This window comes from Gavia stellata, chromosome 25, assembly GCF_030936135.1.
Source record: "Gavia stellata isolate bGavSte3 chromosome 25, bGavSte3.hap2, whole genome shotgun sequence".
In the NCBI taxonomy this organism is placed as follows: Eukaryota; Metazoa; Chordata; class Aves; order Gaviiformes; family Gaviidae; genus Gavia; species Gavia stellata.
This window is the reverse complement of record NC_082618.1, coordinates 531,714-547,068: the sequence shown is the minus strand read 5'-3', so window position 1 is coordinate 547,068 and position 15,355 is coordinate 531,714. Positions and strand designations below refer to the sequence as shown.

The following is a 15,355-nucleotide window of genomic DNA, read 5'->3' as shown; positions in this document are numbered from 1 at the left end:
TTTGGTGGCCATGAAGTGTTTTACAGTTATGAGCCTTATGCGTACGGGCTCATTTAGCTGGACATTTTAAGCACGCTTATACAACCAGGCTTTTTATTCTCAAGAGAGCTGTAACTGAAAGAGTACAAAGGCATCACATCTTCTTGCTAGCTGGTGTTGAGTCTATTATTTCTATATTCAGGTTGCAAATGTTAATCATTTAAGATAAAATCCAAGCTTACTGAAGAAAGCAATCCCCAAACATTTTTGGTTGCAGCTGTGACTCAAAGAAAACACTAAAGCAAGCATGATAGATGAGAATAATTATCTACTAAGTATATGCAGAATACAAGTAGATGCTAGACCTAAGTCAGACTTTTAAATATATATATATATCTCTCATTGTCCCATTGTAAGCCCTATAGCATTTAAGCTTCAGCAGCATTATAGCTTACACAGTATAAAGCCAAGTTCTGCCACGCCCCCCCGCCGCCTTCCAAAAATCAGTCACCTTAGTTAGGGAACAGATCACAGATGCTACAGGCTCACTGCACCTTATATATAAATGTGCAGCTACTTCCCTCATTAGCGCTACCTTTCAGATAATGCAATGTAGAATGCTCTGCTCCAAGCATCACTCATTATAGAAGTTTTTCTTTGAAATAAAAGCCCCTGAATTTCGTAACAGTGATAGTATGTGTGAAAGGAGACTAATCCTCTCATCACAAGTCAAGCTGAGACAACTTTTGTCTGCTTTGGTTCCACATCTGTATTAAAAAATTTTGGTAAGTTTACAAATACTGAACTATGTTTTTCTGCTCAACAGCACAATGGAAGTCGCATACAAGACACTTCAAGCTCTGTAAAAGATTCGCTTTCAGAGATCTGCCTCAACGTCTTTTAAGCGGCTGAATGTTATCTTTGCTGGATGTGCGTACCACGCATAGCAAGTTTATATTTGGGAAATAACAATGTGTTGCTTAGTCCTGGCTCTAACTTTGAAGGACTCAGTTACGCTGCTGCCTCTGCAATGGGCCTGTAAGCAACATCTCCTTTTGTGATTTACTTTCTAGATTCTAGAAATAGGCATGACTACCTTGAATTCCATCAAACAGCACCTGGATTCTTGGGGGTGGGGAAGAAGAAATCACTATACATTCCTTCCTAAAACTATTTTACAAAAAGCATACTTCATTTGTTGTTGCATTGTATTGTAACAAAACTTACATTCACTACACTACTGGAACCTCATAAAGCATCCATATGCTGTTATTTCCTTCTCTTCACCACTTATTTTGGATTTTCCAAAGCAGTATGAGTTCCAAGTACAGATCAAGCTGCAGAACCTGCCTTCAGTAGTTCACCATCCATTTTCAGGAAAAACTAGCCTTTCCTCTCATTTCTGCAGCTTTTCCAGAGTTCACTCTGAGTTCACTCCCTAAGCAACTAAAACTACAAAGCCACTTCAGACTGCACACATGAAACAATAAAGCTGGTATAAAGCCTTATTTTTAGCTTCTGAAGCATAGTAGACTCCCAACTAGAGAGACTGAAGCTCTTTCTCTGCCCCTTTTTTCCTCCAACAAAATCAGCAAGTTCGACATAACATTAGTAAAAATGCTAAGGTTAACTCTGCCCCCTCGTGTGTGCACAAAAAGATACAGCTCTTACGTCACACACTGTTACGCAAAGCCTGTTACTGCTTCTAAATGCTCGCTCTTGCGTAGTGACCTCAACCCGTATTACCAGTGATCAAGTATGCAAATTATTAGAAAGAAAAAGTCAAAGGAAGCGTGGCTGGGTACCTCCAGATACTGTACACAGCCTCCTGCAAGTGCAATTCAGGGCCTGAACCCACTAAACAAAAGCCAGTATTAACTACTTCTGTAGTATGCTGTGTAAATGGCACAAAAACTACGTAGTTATTTTATTACTGAATCTATATTCCAGAGTCTATTGGTTTTACCATGAACCAATGTTCTATTGTAACCCAAAATATAAAAGCATTAGCAATAAAATATCCTTTTAATAAATGCACACGTACAAGGAGAAGAGTTAAAAGAATGAGGGCTTACTGCTTTTACTGATTATGTTATGACTCTGCTAGCATCTTTGATTTGAAAATGTTTCTTTTACAGAAAGGAGAGGGTAGTCCCAGTTTATAGAGGTGACTAAACACGGGCCAGATAATCCGCTGAGTCAGAGACTGAAGAAGGCGCAGGAATCCCCATTCTTGCAGTATTCTTCTAATCTCAGAGCACTATGCTGGCAACACCAGTAAGAGCACAGCTGAAGACAGCTGGTTAGAATATGGCACACCAATGAACAAAATATTATGGTAGACTTTACTAAACGCCCAAAAATGTTGCTGTAAATTTCGTCAATGAACATTTTTAAAGTAAAAGGTATTTCCCATGCCTTTTATAAGGTAGTTCGAGAGAACTACCACTCAATTAAAAAAAAAAAAAAAAAAAGAGAGAACGCATTAGTCCCTCTCCAAGCACTACTGCTGTGTCAAAGGGTGAACATAAGGCCAGATCGTTTCTGCAAAACTTTTCCTTCCTGGTTATATAGAACACTGCAATGAAATCAAACCAGCTCATAACTTTTTCCAGTACCAATCGGAAACAGTTGACAATTATTAAGCTTGGGACTAGAGCTTGGTAGAACTTGTTTTCCACTCCTGACTTTGCTATTAGCTTGCTGGGCTGTTTTCTGAGTTTCCTCTTCTCCATATTAGAGGAGGTTATATACCCCTTCCTCAGATGTTGGAGTGGCTATTTACACATGTAAACAGTTTATTACATTTGTGTGCCTTTAAAATTAAGCTATCCAGCTTAGAGCTATGCTGTGGGGTTGGGGTTTTTTTTGTTTGAAAACACTTTTCAAAATCTCTTTTAAAGAATCTTATAACTCCATTTTTATGAAGTTACACAGGACATGAAACTATTTATTTTTTTCTCTTTCAACAGTACCTTCTCAGAGTCAAGAAAAGCCTTGGACATCCACTGTTTAGTTCTGCAGCAAGGAGGAACAGATAGGAAAGAGGGGAACAATGTTTCAAAGCATGCTTTATTTTGAAACCTTAGAAAAAAAAATTAATATGCATTTTCCTGCACGAATTTTGTCTCAGTATTTGAAAACTGGGAAGTGGATAAACCAAAATAAAGAAACCAACTTATTTTTTATGTCAGCTGGGGACATGAAAGAGAATTAGAGCTTGTCTCTGACTGCAGAACAACAGGCTTTAGAACTAGAGATGTTTGTTCTGAGGATGAACATCACAGCAGAACTTTAGGATTTTGCATGAACCTTTGCTGTCCCCCTCCTTTTTTTTTTAAATACACTTGTTATACTTTCAAAACTTACATGCATAGCTTTTATTATCGCACCTTAGAATGACAGCACATTTCCTGCTTTAAAACAGGCAAGAACAGTTGAAAGCCAACAGCACTGATGCCACCAAAGCTGCACCACTGACAATGACAATTTCAGGATTTTTATTACATAACACTGTTTAAACATCACATACAACATTCACAGCCAGGCCCAAGACGTACGTAAATTCAAATACTCACTTCCAGGTGCTACCTACTGGCATGCTGTCTTACTACTTACTCGTACTTTCCCTCCTGTTGTCATCCTCCTTCAGGATAGCTTCCTTCTGGTTGTCCTGGGCTGCCTGACTGGAGTTCTCCTTGTCACTGGATGGGGAATCACAGGCTCCATCAGATTTCTTTTCAGAGGCCTCTTCATCAACTTTCTCCAGGGGATGTATTTTCACAACTTTCACAGGCAACATTTTCTCCTTACCAACCTGCACGGAAATATTGATGAAAACTGAACCTGAGCAAGACATAGGAACTAATGAGCTGCAACACTACGAGGAAGGAAAAAAAGCAGCTAAGACGACCTACAAACCGTGATTTGGCAAAACTCTTCACCGACATCCTCCTTGAGAGGAGCTCATCATCCCTCTCAGGAAACAATTACAGCGTTTCTTTCTACTACTCCTACCTGGAAGTTCTGTACAAATTGCTAAGAGAGAAAGAACTGCCAACCCACAAGTTTTTCCAGTGTTTAATACTGCTGCTTTCTCAGCCTAAGGAAAGGGTGCATGTGCAAGCTACAAGAGTGCTCTCTCAGCAGCCCCAGTTGAGAGAGTATGTCCTAAACAGATTGCTAACAGAGAACGCTTTATAACTTTCTCTTCCTTTTAACAAGTTTGAGTTTTCCACTTCATTCCCATTTTTGGAGGGAATTTTCTAATCGTTAGAGCATCATTATTTGTAAGCAGTTGACTTCAAGCTACATTTGTTTAAGACTACTACTGCTTCTGGGAATATGGTAGGTGAAAAGATTACGGCAGATTATAATTTCTAACTCCTTTTAATCAAAATATGTATTTTATTTATATATATATATATTTAAATATATACACAGACCATCACATATTTAAGCAGTACAACAAATATATCTCTATTTCCCACACACATAGATCAGTAATTTTTCTCTTGCCATCAGTATGGGTCATTCACACGCTTCTGCTTATGGAACCGTTTTGCACTCAAAAGCAGGTGCTGTCACCTGCATTCTATAGAAAAGAAATTCTCACCATCTTTCTGATAATGTAAGTGGCTAACGTATTCTTCCCATCTCCTGCCTTTAGATATCCCAAGTTAGCTCTGGGCAAAAGCATGGGATAAAATGGAAAACAGATCCTTACCTCAAAGTCACACTCTTCCCCCACTGCAAATTTGGTCATGATCTCCAGCCAAGCTGCATCCACCAACTTTTCCAAAGATACAGTGTTGTGGTGGACTATTTCCAGTACCAGTTTCTCATACCAGATGGGGAACTCCTCCTTCAGGCTGAGCAAGCACACAAGAAGTTTTCATTATGCAGGGAATAAAAGCCAAAATGCAAAGTAGCCTCCCATTTCGCAATTCCGGGAACATTAACAGCCAGGACAATGTTTGAGGCAGATGCCACATTAGCATGCAAACATCCCAGGGCTTTTTGCTGCCCTCCCTCCAGCACACACACCCCCCCATGTTAATTGGCATGACAATACAAATTGTACTTGTCCTTCCCAGAAGGAACACCATAAAGCATTCTGGAAGAGCAGCACTGGCAGTGAACCCTTTCCTGCTGGTTATTACTGACTCTATTAGATGTTAAATATATACCAAGACCATGTCATTATTCTGGGGCTCGTTACTTTAAAATTTTTGCTTCCAACAATAACACGATGCTGATGAACATTTAGCATTTCTTTCTTCCCAAACAGACTGCTAACACAGTAAAGAAGATAGAGGCAGGCTGACGCAATCAAGTTATCTTTCCAGAGAAAAATATTTTGTGTGTTTCACCATGTTATCATCTCCAAACTTTCTCATTCAAAGAAGAGAAAGGACTGTTAAAAATTTACTTGACTGATTCTTTTCTGAAAGATCAGGTCAGTTAGCTGATACGAGTACCAAGAAATATGTTGCACAAAGCTTTCTGGCTAAAAAGTAAAGTCCGTTTCAAGTTACTGCAAGGAGGAAGAAAATACTCCATTTTTCCAAAACCCTTTCAGCTTCCCAGACTCAGGGATCCATTGCTGACAATCCTCAGCTATATTTGCTCTTCTACAACTGCCATGAACAAATTCATCCCTTTAGCAAAGTGCCTAAATGAACTTTTTTTATTCAAACCAGTGTTGGGTATTAAAGCAGCCAGCAAACTGCCTGAGCAGCTTTTAATCCTGTTTCAAAGAAACAAGACCAAAATCTCATTTCAGAGAGTCTTTTTTTGCCCCACATTTAGAGATACTATAGCTAAATTTGTTATTGAGAGATCTTTCATTTATATTTCATTTACATTTCTTTATGTTTTCAGAAGTGGCCAAGCAATCCAATGTTGTTAACCGAAAGTAAGCAACATTAGATCAGTGGTTTTTGACTCAGGATTGTAAGTTTATTGAGCTGGCTCTGCACCCTCTTCTCAAACAAGAACACTAGGGAGGAAAGACTGAAGACAGTAGTACTTCAACCCTCATAGAAATTAGGACTATTAGCAAATAGGTTTCTTATTTGTTGCCTTTAAGGATGTGATTAACCTCAAATTTCTCCTTAGGCTGAGGCTATTAACTCTTTTGCCAATGAATCAGAAATGTGGATTCTTCATGAAAGAGAGGCAGCAGAAAATGTCACCTCTGAGGCAGTACTGCTGACAGTCTCCCCAGTTTAAATCCAGGAAAAAAAAGAGTCAAAGTGGTCCAAGTCATCAGTTCACAGAACAGAGAAACATGCCATTTGTTTGGCATAATTCCTCCAAGTTGGTAATCACAAAGTAAGCTATATATGTTGGTTGAGCCAAGGACTTGCACCTTTACAGAAAATTGACTTCTATGGCAAGAGTCACGCTGGATCTCAACCAAGGCTTCGGGGCCAGTGCTGTGTGCTGGAGGGGGAGGTCAGGGACACGGCAGCCCAGAGGAACGCTGCCGGTCTGAACAGAGTAATGACTCTCGCTGGTTTCCCTTTGTTCTTTATTGCTTCAAGTAGAGCAAATCCCCAAAATCTCACTCCAAAATAATTTTTTTGTTTAGTACAACAACTGATTCCAATGCAGATCTGGAAAAAATAATTACAGCTGTGGACCTGGCTGCTGTGAAACACTTCAATGGCCTCTTTTTACTGTATTTTTACTTTAGCTCCTTCAAGATTTTTTCTCCCTCCACCCCCTGAAAAATTCCCATTACTCAAGGGGCTTTAAAATATGTCAACTACCATATGCTGAACTATTTTGGATCAAGTAACACAAAGATACAGCACTACAGAAGTACATTACTCAACTGCACTAGTGATGGCATCAAATTTGGACTCAATTTGTTTTCAACTCCAGAATCCCCAGATCTACTTACAGCCAGTAAAAAGCTACTTACCCCACCTCATACACTTGCAATCGCGTATCATTCCCAAGTCCACCCTTCTGCCCCAATGCCTCAAGACAGACACATACCAATTTCTTTACTGGTACTTACAGCTCAGCAACTTCCTGCTCCTCCTCCCAAGCCTCTTTGTGCGTCAGCTGGCTGCTTCCTGTGCTTTTGCACGTCCATATGCGTTCGCTGTACCTCTCTAAACGGGCTTCATACTCTCTGTAGAAGCAGCAGCTCAGGAAAACAGGATTTATGCAGTGGAGAGCATAATCACAGTAGCGCAAGACAATCAAACTCAATTAAACCCTTACTGTCAGAGTGCACAAAGACTGGGGATTGCTACAGTAGTGTGACCCTGCGTCTAACATGGAGATGCTGCGATAAATCCAATAGATTTTCAGGCCAGGATGCACCGGAGCTTTCTGAAGGTGAAATGCCTGTCCTGTTCGGCATTGGCATACAGAAGGTGCCACACGTCAGTTCAGCTGAACTGCACAAAGGGAACACATATGGCTGAAAGTTTCATGGCATTGCTAAGTTACTACTACTAATGCCTTAGGGTGGTGTTACAAACTCTAGACACAAATTATCAGTCACAGAATCACTAAGGTTGGAAAAGACCTCTAAGATCATCAAGTCCAACCATCAACCCAACACCACCATGCCCACTAAACCATGTCCCGCAGTGCCACGTCCACACGTTCCTTGAACCCCTCCAGGGATGGTGACTCCACCACCTCCCTGGGCAGTTTATTCCAGTGCTTCACCACTCTCTCAGTAAAGACATTTTTCCTAATATCCAGCCTCAACCTCCCCTGGCACAACTTGAGGCCATTTCCTCTTGTCCTATCACTTGTCACTTGGGAGAAGAGACCAGCACCCACCTCCCCACAACCCCCTTTCAGGTAGTTGTAGGGAGCAATAAGGTCTCCCCTCATAAGTCCACCCAGCAGTCCCAATCTTCTGAGGAAAAAACCCAAAAGCTTTGAAACTGAACTCACTAGAAAGGCCACCTTTCTTTTGGTTTCCAACAAGAGCAGTCTCCTGCATTAGCACAAGGTGAGGATCTTTCCCACGAACCACATCACCTGCTTCCCATACCACACCCAGCCTGAAGGTTAAATTACTCCGGCCGTTAGGATTCACGGGCCCACAGGCAAGTCCACGTGGTGCAGACAGCATTATGAATTACAGCGTTAGCTGCTCTGTTGTAAGCATCTGTAGCTATGCTCTACCCATTCCACCTAAGCGGTAATTAACTGTCAGCATAAACAGATACAACCTACTTCATACTTTCTATGGATAGAACGTGTACAGGCACAACTATCAGCACAGTGTAAATCCATACCAATTTACCCCATGGCAGCCTGCTTAAGTTGCCATATGCTTACCAATTGTAATTTAAGTGGAGAAATTATAAAAGAGACAAGAAAAGCATCTTTCCCTTATCCTTCAGCGTGCTCTCCAGCAGAAAAGCAAGCACGGAGTACAAAGCATACTTGTAACAACTACAGCGGCTCAGCCCGCTGCAGCACAAGTGCTAATTATGAGTCTCTGTGGGAGCAAGCAGATTGCTCCTCGCTCCTGCGAAGGCAGAGCCACCAGCCACAGCAAATCACTCATCGTATCCTGCATATGCTTTGTCTTTCAAGAAAATTTTAGTGCAACTAACCTATTTTTTATTACTGTTATTATTTTTTAAGATTCCTATTAGGATGCCAAATTACAACTCTAACAAAGCCAGTTTTCTTGGACATTTCTTCACGGCCTCAAGGTAAAGCACAAGAAGGTACAGAAGCTGCACTGTGGACGTTGATATACAGGGATCTTGCAGACACAGCAACTGGCGCTACGCAAGAATATAAGCCAGGAACAGAGCCACCTCCAGAGGAGGCTGCCACTGCTGACAGTATTCCCTCTGCCTGGAGCAGGTCTTAAAACCAAGGAGAAATCCTGTGGTTCCCCAGCTTGCCCTGCTTGTGGAGTCTCCTGCTCTTCAGCAGATGAACAGCGATCTGACAAGTCATCACCCCATTAAGTTTTGAGCCCTCTGGCCAATTCTTACCCCTCCCTGAGGTTTCAAAGATGCTTAAGTTTCCATAGGAACGAGAGGTGCTACAGGGCAGGGGCAGGAAGCGCTATCGTTGTGGTGGGACAGCGGCAAGGAGTAACCACAGCTTACAGAGGAACTCATCTGCACAGCACCACCGACCAGACCAAAAGTGTGATTTTAACAAATTTCTGTAGCAATACTGAGCTGGGCAGGGAGGGGGGGAGTGATCAAACAAGAAACCAGGAGTCCTCAAACAAGAAACCAGGAATTCTCCTTGTATTTACAGCAATTAACCACTTTAATAGTGACTAAATTGCAACCATAATACTATTCCTTCCTGTGCCTTTCCCACAAAAAGATGAGTTAAAAGCAAATTCAATCCTCGCAGTAGACAGGAGCCTAAACATAACAGCAACCCTGCCTTCACTCTCCCCTAGGTCTTCCTTCTGTGCATCTGTGGACACGACCTAGATACGAAGGACTCGCAGCTGCGTTAACATGCATTCTAAAGGAAAGACACACTTCTTAAGGGTTCAGGACATTGCCTTAATAAACCTTCAGCAGTCTAACTATAAAGAAATATTTGAGATATGGCTGGGAAACAAAGTTATGGTCTATTTCCCTCCTACATTTATCAACTTTCTTCTCTCTAGACCTGTGAGGAGATCCCTTTCCTTCCAGCAAGGAAAGCAAATAAATGCTGATCTCCAGTTGAAAAATAATTGGAAGATATGTTTTTTTCCTAACACCATTTCCCATATTGACAGGAAGATTCACGAGAATTTTCCCCTCCTTGTACATACCTATTAGAACAAGCTTAATTGCACCATATCAGGACCTGCATTTTTTCAGATCAACACTGAATTTAAAAGCGGCAGATATAGCCATTTCCCTGCCCAGCTCAGCTCTGCTTCTCAAACACAATTTAATTCCCCCTACAGCTGGTCAGCTCATTTAACATTGACCCCTGGACACATTCCTTAACCAGCGCTCGAGACTCGTACCCGCGGTGCCCACCTGCCTTTGTGCTCCCCCATAAGCTCCCAAGCCAGGTTCTGCTTTGAAATCCTGGTGCCACCACAAAGCCAAAACACAGGAGGATGTTTCTGCAAAGTTTACTATAGCTCAAACTTTCCACTACACATACGCTATTTATCCTTTCCACTCAGATTGGAAACAAACCCAAGAAATTTCAGACTGTTCAGCCGGTCTGAGTCAGGACTACAAGTGAGGGCTTACTGGTATGCCATAACCAACCCATTTCTCTATGCAGTTGGAGCTGCCATTGCCACAAAATCCCAACACAATAATACATAAAAAAACCTGGACACCAGCTACTTGTGAACATTCCCCAAAAAGCCATGAATAACAACACACATGTTAAGTTAAACAGCTGCCTACCCACTGCATAATAGTTAATACATCACATCTGTTTGCATCACACTGACGATCACTTAATGTTGAAAGGCAGAAAACAAAATTACATTAAAAACAAGGGACGGCTTTTAAAGAAAAATGTTTAAAAATAAACAAGCTAACCACCGCACAAGATGACTATTAAGCAGACACAAAGTTTACTTCTTCCTGGGTTATTGATGCTCTCCCAGAAATGACTATCAACTCCAAAATAGCTTTAGAGTATCTTAATCATTTCCACTTGTATTAGCTAAGTGGGCAAACTTACCAGAAAGGTCGGTACATTTAGAAGACGCTACTCCCTGGGTGGGTGGCAAATTTTTCCTAGAATTGCAGAGCGTGACACGACCGTGCTTTGACGCTGCCATCTTTCACCCAGTATTTAACTACCTGATATCACATGTGAAGATGTGAACGACAGCCTTTAACTTGAATGCCAAACATGGCCCGATTCCTCATGTTCTCTGTGCTGCTTACCATACAAAAACACTAACTAAAGACAGGCAGCAAGCTTTTATCTGGGGAGGAAAGCAATACAGCTTCCCCAAACCATACACTGATGGCTGAAGGAAAGCTTTGGCTGGAATAGTCCCTTCTTGCCAGTCCAGGCTGGTTAGCTCTCTGAACTGAGCATCCCTCTTGAGCTGGCAGCATGGTCTTCCAAACCGCAGTCGGTATAGCAGAACATGCGCTGCAGCAGTCCCACGTGCTAACGGAAGAGATTACCTGCTCAACAGGGAACAAATTCGGTATTTGGGAAGACATCAAATGCTCAGTACGTGCACCACAGACCAGGTGCACAGGTGACATAAAACGGACAAGACTATACCACATGTGAACCTGACACCTCACGCATCTCAGAGCAGACCTACAGAGCTCCTGCAAGGACTAGTCTATCTCTGACTGCCCAGCAATCCACCCATCCCCACACCCACAAAATTAGCAAGGCTCGCTCCTAGTTAGATGCCAGAAGCCCAAGGCTTCACCAGGATGCAATGGGCTCTACCCAGCATGGTTTCTCTTAAAAGGTTTTCGGGGGATTTGGCAGTCAAAGGAAGCCACATAAAGCTCCAAAGAAATAACAGACGCAAAGAAACACCTGAGCTCTGATGACCAGCCTATCCATCTGTCCACAGCTTCTAGACACTTCTTAACACATGCCCACAGGGCAGACGTCTCTCCTCCTATATAATACCCAATCTCCATTTTTTGTTCAACCCAATCTACAGCTGCAAACTCCCCCAAAAAAAAGAAAAAAAGAAAAACAAAAGTCTTAAGAACTTCTTAATTCTTTCAAATACCTCAGTTGTAGCTGCACAGTATACAAACCTGTACACCCTTCAGGAGAAAAGCTTATCAATAGTTTTTCAAGATGGAAAAAGAAAAGTTCAGGAGACCATATTCTGCCAGGCCTCAGCATAAACGACACCAAGCGCTGCTCTGGGCGAAGACTCGGGTACCTTTTGACATGCCCCCTCTGCAGGCCGTTCCCATCCACAAAAGCCATTCCTCTGTGCTATCGAGGATAAACAGAAGTGACTAAAAAAAACCCCTCCGAGTCTTCCTTAGGTAACATCTCCCTTCAACTCACTGACTCATTTGCAATTTTCTGTTCCACTTTTTGCCTAGCTTGTATTATACACAGTCAACAAAGCAAGATAGAAACCCAACATTACTTAGTTTCTCTTTTTAGCTTCATGACGTCTAACCGCCAAGATGAACTTTCTAGAACATGCTAGGCTGTCCACCTCCCACGGCATCCCATGCAGTACTTTCTCCAACAGAAGAGCATCCCCCTAGAACCTCAGTGCTTGCATTGGATTCCTCTTTATTTCTGACCCTGTGGCTAACGCCATCCCCTCTGAGGATGAGAAACCGTCACTTTTTTTCCATAATGTTAATACCATCCAAGTGTCTGCAGAAACATGTCCTCCATCTAGCCACAGATCCACAAGAGCAACACCAACAGACTGGTACTCTCAGAAGGTGCCCCATAACTCCTCTGTGCTGTTCCTACAAGGTAGACAAACCTTAAAGCCACATCTTCTTTTACAAAAGTGGTAACTAGGATTAAACTCTGTCTTTTTGATCACTGATCATTCCTTGTAGGGGGAGAGAGAGAACAGGTTTCTGCCTGGGCAGATGGATGACTGAGCTACTTTCAGTTTGCACACACCACAATAGCAGGTTTTTGAGTCACAGATCAAATGCTTTAATTTAAAATACTGTTAAAAAGCAAGCATCTAACACTCTACCCAATCTCACTTTATTGGACTGAAGGCATTAGCAATGCCTATCTGCACTCAGATATGCATTTCCTCTTCAAAAGCTACCTAATCCTTCCTAGGGGCTTTCACTGGCTGTTCTTCATACTGAAGTAACAAGACACTCTCCAATACAGGGGTCTGTATAAGTTCTGGAGTTCCTTTGTCTTCTGCACTGCCAAGATCTCCAATGTATGTTCCTATATTCGTGCATTTCCGGCTCACCTCCAGTCCTTCTGTCAGTCCTCAATGGCTCAGATTTTGATCCTTATAACACAAACAACCAACCAGCCTCCTGAAGTAGCAGTTTGCAGGTTACAGCGCCGAAGTCCTGCCCCTCCAGCGCTACGCGGGACCTGAACGGTAACTCTGCTTTCGGGGCGGCACGTCGGCTGTGACAGTTATCTGCTTTGCCCACCTCCACTCCCTGCCGCTCAGGGAGTGTCACATGCTGACCTCTCATGGAATCATAAAAAAAATACATGTTTTTCATGCAAAAGCAGCCCAGACGATGATACTCACAGTCAGACTGAACACCCGGGGTCTCCACTGGCGAGCTCCTTCTGTCACTATTTTATCCCCCTCCTTGTGGGAGGCTCTAGTTCAATGCCACCCCTCACCCACGGGATAGACCCCCCCAAATTCGTACTTCAGCCCCCCTCGAGAGCTGCTTCTGCGCTAACTGCATTAACCAGCCCCCACCCACCGGTATCTGTTGAATGCGCAGACAGCTCCCGGTTCCCGGCAGCCTTCACCCGTTAGTTTCTTTCCACGGCCGCGCCGCCTCGGAGCGCTCCCGCCCCGTGGAGCTGCTGCCCCCGCTCCCCCCGCCTCGCCTCCCACCCGCCCGCAACCGCGTTTTAAACCGGGCCAGAAACCCGCCAGAACAGCCGCCCCCCGGCACCACGGCCCAGCCCGGCGGCAGCGCGGGCCGGGCTCCCCTCACGGGCCGGGCTCCCCTCACGGGCCGGGCCCTTCCCGCGAGGAACCGGCGCCGGAGGAGCCGAACGGCCCCGCTCCCCGCCCGCCCCGCCGCCGCTTTGTTCTGCCCCGCCGCCCCCCCCCCCCCCGCGCTGGGCCGCCCCCCGGAGGGCCGAGGCCGCCGCGGAGGCCGGTTCCGCGCCCGGCAGCGGCGGGACCGCCCGGCCCGGGGGCGGCCGCCGCGGCAGGTGACAGCGGCGGCGCCGGAGCCCTCCCCGCCGCCCCGTCCCCGTCCCCCCGCGCCCCCGGGCCGGGCGGATACTCGCGGGTGCGGAAGGCCTCCTGCGTGTGGGGGATGACGAACCGCTCCCCCGGCTCCCCCGGCGGCAGCGGCTTGGCCAGCGGGAAGGGCTTGCGGCCCAGCAGCGGCGCCATGGCGGGACGAGGCGGGGGCCCGGCCGCAGCCGGCGGATCCGCGCGACGACCCCGGCGGCGGCGGCGGGACCCGAGCGGGAGGATTGAAAAATGGCGGGAGATTCCCCTCCCCCTCCCGGGCGGGCGGCGGGCCGAGCCTCGCCGCGCGCACCCGAACCTGCCTCCCGCCCCTCAGGGCCCGCCCCCGCCGTCCCGGGAGCCCACTGGTGGGCCGCCGGCGCTGCCGGCTTCCGATTGGCTGCGCGGCACGCCAATCTCGCCGCCTCGCCCCGCCCGCCGGCGCAGCAAGCTGGCTTGCACCGCGCGCGAGGTGAGAGGTCGCGTTATGTAAGTGGCAGGGACCGCGACTCCATTTTGTGTCCCCGTTATCCGCCCGCCCCCCTCCCCGCGCCGGCCAATCGGGGCGCGCCCCCGCCCATCCGGGTACTGCGGCGGGACCGCGCGCCGGGCTTTGTCCTCCGCGGTCGGTTCGTGCCGCCCACCCCCGCCTCTTAAAGGAGCAGGGGCGCGCAGGGCATTGTGGGACTGTGGGGGGTTCTGCGTCGGTATGGCGGCCGCCGCCCCTCAGGGAGCGCGGGCCCGGCTCGGTACCGCGGAACCGGGGGGAGGCCTGGCCCGGGCCCTACCACAGCACCGCCTCAGCACCCCCTCAGCGCTGGGCTCGCCCCACCCCGGCGGCCTGCGCCCCTCGACTCTGCGGGGCGGCGAAGCGGCGGCTCCGGCGGGCCGGGCCGGACCGGACCCTGGGGCGGGTGAGGAGGGAGGCCGCGGCCTCGGGGCGGCGCGGCCGGTGCCGCCAGGCTGGTCCGTTTGTGCAGCTAGTGTGGTGCGGCGGCCAGGGCTCGTCTGAGCAGCCCCGGTAGGCAGCGGCGCCGCGGCAGCCGGCTGGGCTCCGGGACGGGGCCCTGCGGCGGCGGTTTCGGGCCGGGGACAGGCCGCAGAAGGCTCCCGTGCTCCGAGGGACCGGCGTGGAGGCGGTTCGTGGCACCTCGTGGTCCCGAGGTGCGCGGCAAACGCCGTGCCTGCTGCCACCGGGGCTGTGGGTGCAGTGGGGCAGGAGGCCCGGGCCCCCCTTGGGTGCTGCTCCTCTGAGAGGAAAGGCAAAAGGTCGAGAGATGTGGTTTTGTTTTTTTGTGGTTTTCTTTTTTTCTCCTTTATAAGAAATACTGTATGTGGAGTTTTTGTATCTTCAGTGTTTACTAGGGATCAGAGAGGCAGCAGCCCAAGCACTGCCTGCCAAAAGCAGTCCCAGCAAAAATAAAAGCCCAGCAGTGCTCCCTCTAACCCCTTTCTCAGTGATGAGGAAAGCAGATTTGTGTATTAAAGAAATATAATCTAGTGATCCTGGGTCATTGCTGC

General features: G+C 46.5%; 1 protein-coding gene across 1 annotated transcript in view; it reads right to left on the bottom strand.

The window, feature by feature from the left end:
- BAZ1B (bromodomain adjacent to zinc finger domain 1B) overlaps nt 1-13,996 on the bottom strand; it is a 50,075-nt gene extending 36,079 nt beyond the window's left edge. Inside the window, exons 1-4 of the mRNA XM_059829305.1 lie at nt 13,884-13,996; nt 7,010-7,126; nt 4,706-4,850; nt 3,598-3,796 (exon numbers count right to left, since the gene is read on the bottom strand). Of these exons, the coding sequence (XP_059685288.1) occupies nt 3,598-3,796; nt 4,706-4,850; nt 7,010-7,126; nt 13,884-13,996 (574 nt within the window). The remainder of the gene's footprint in view (nt 1-3,597; nt 3,797-4,705; nt 4,851-7,009; nt 7,127-13,883) is intronic.
- Nucleotides 13,997-15,355: the final 1,359 nt, after the last annotated feature.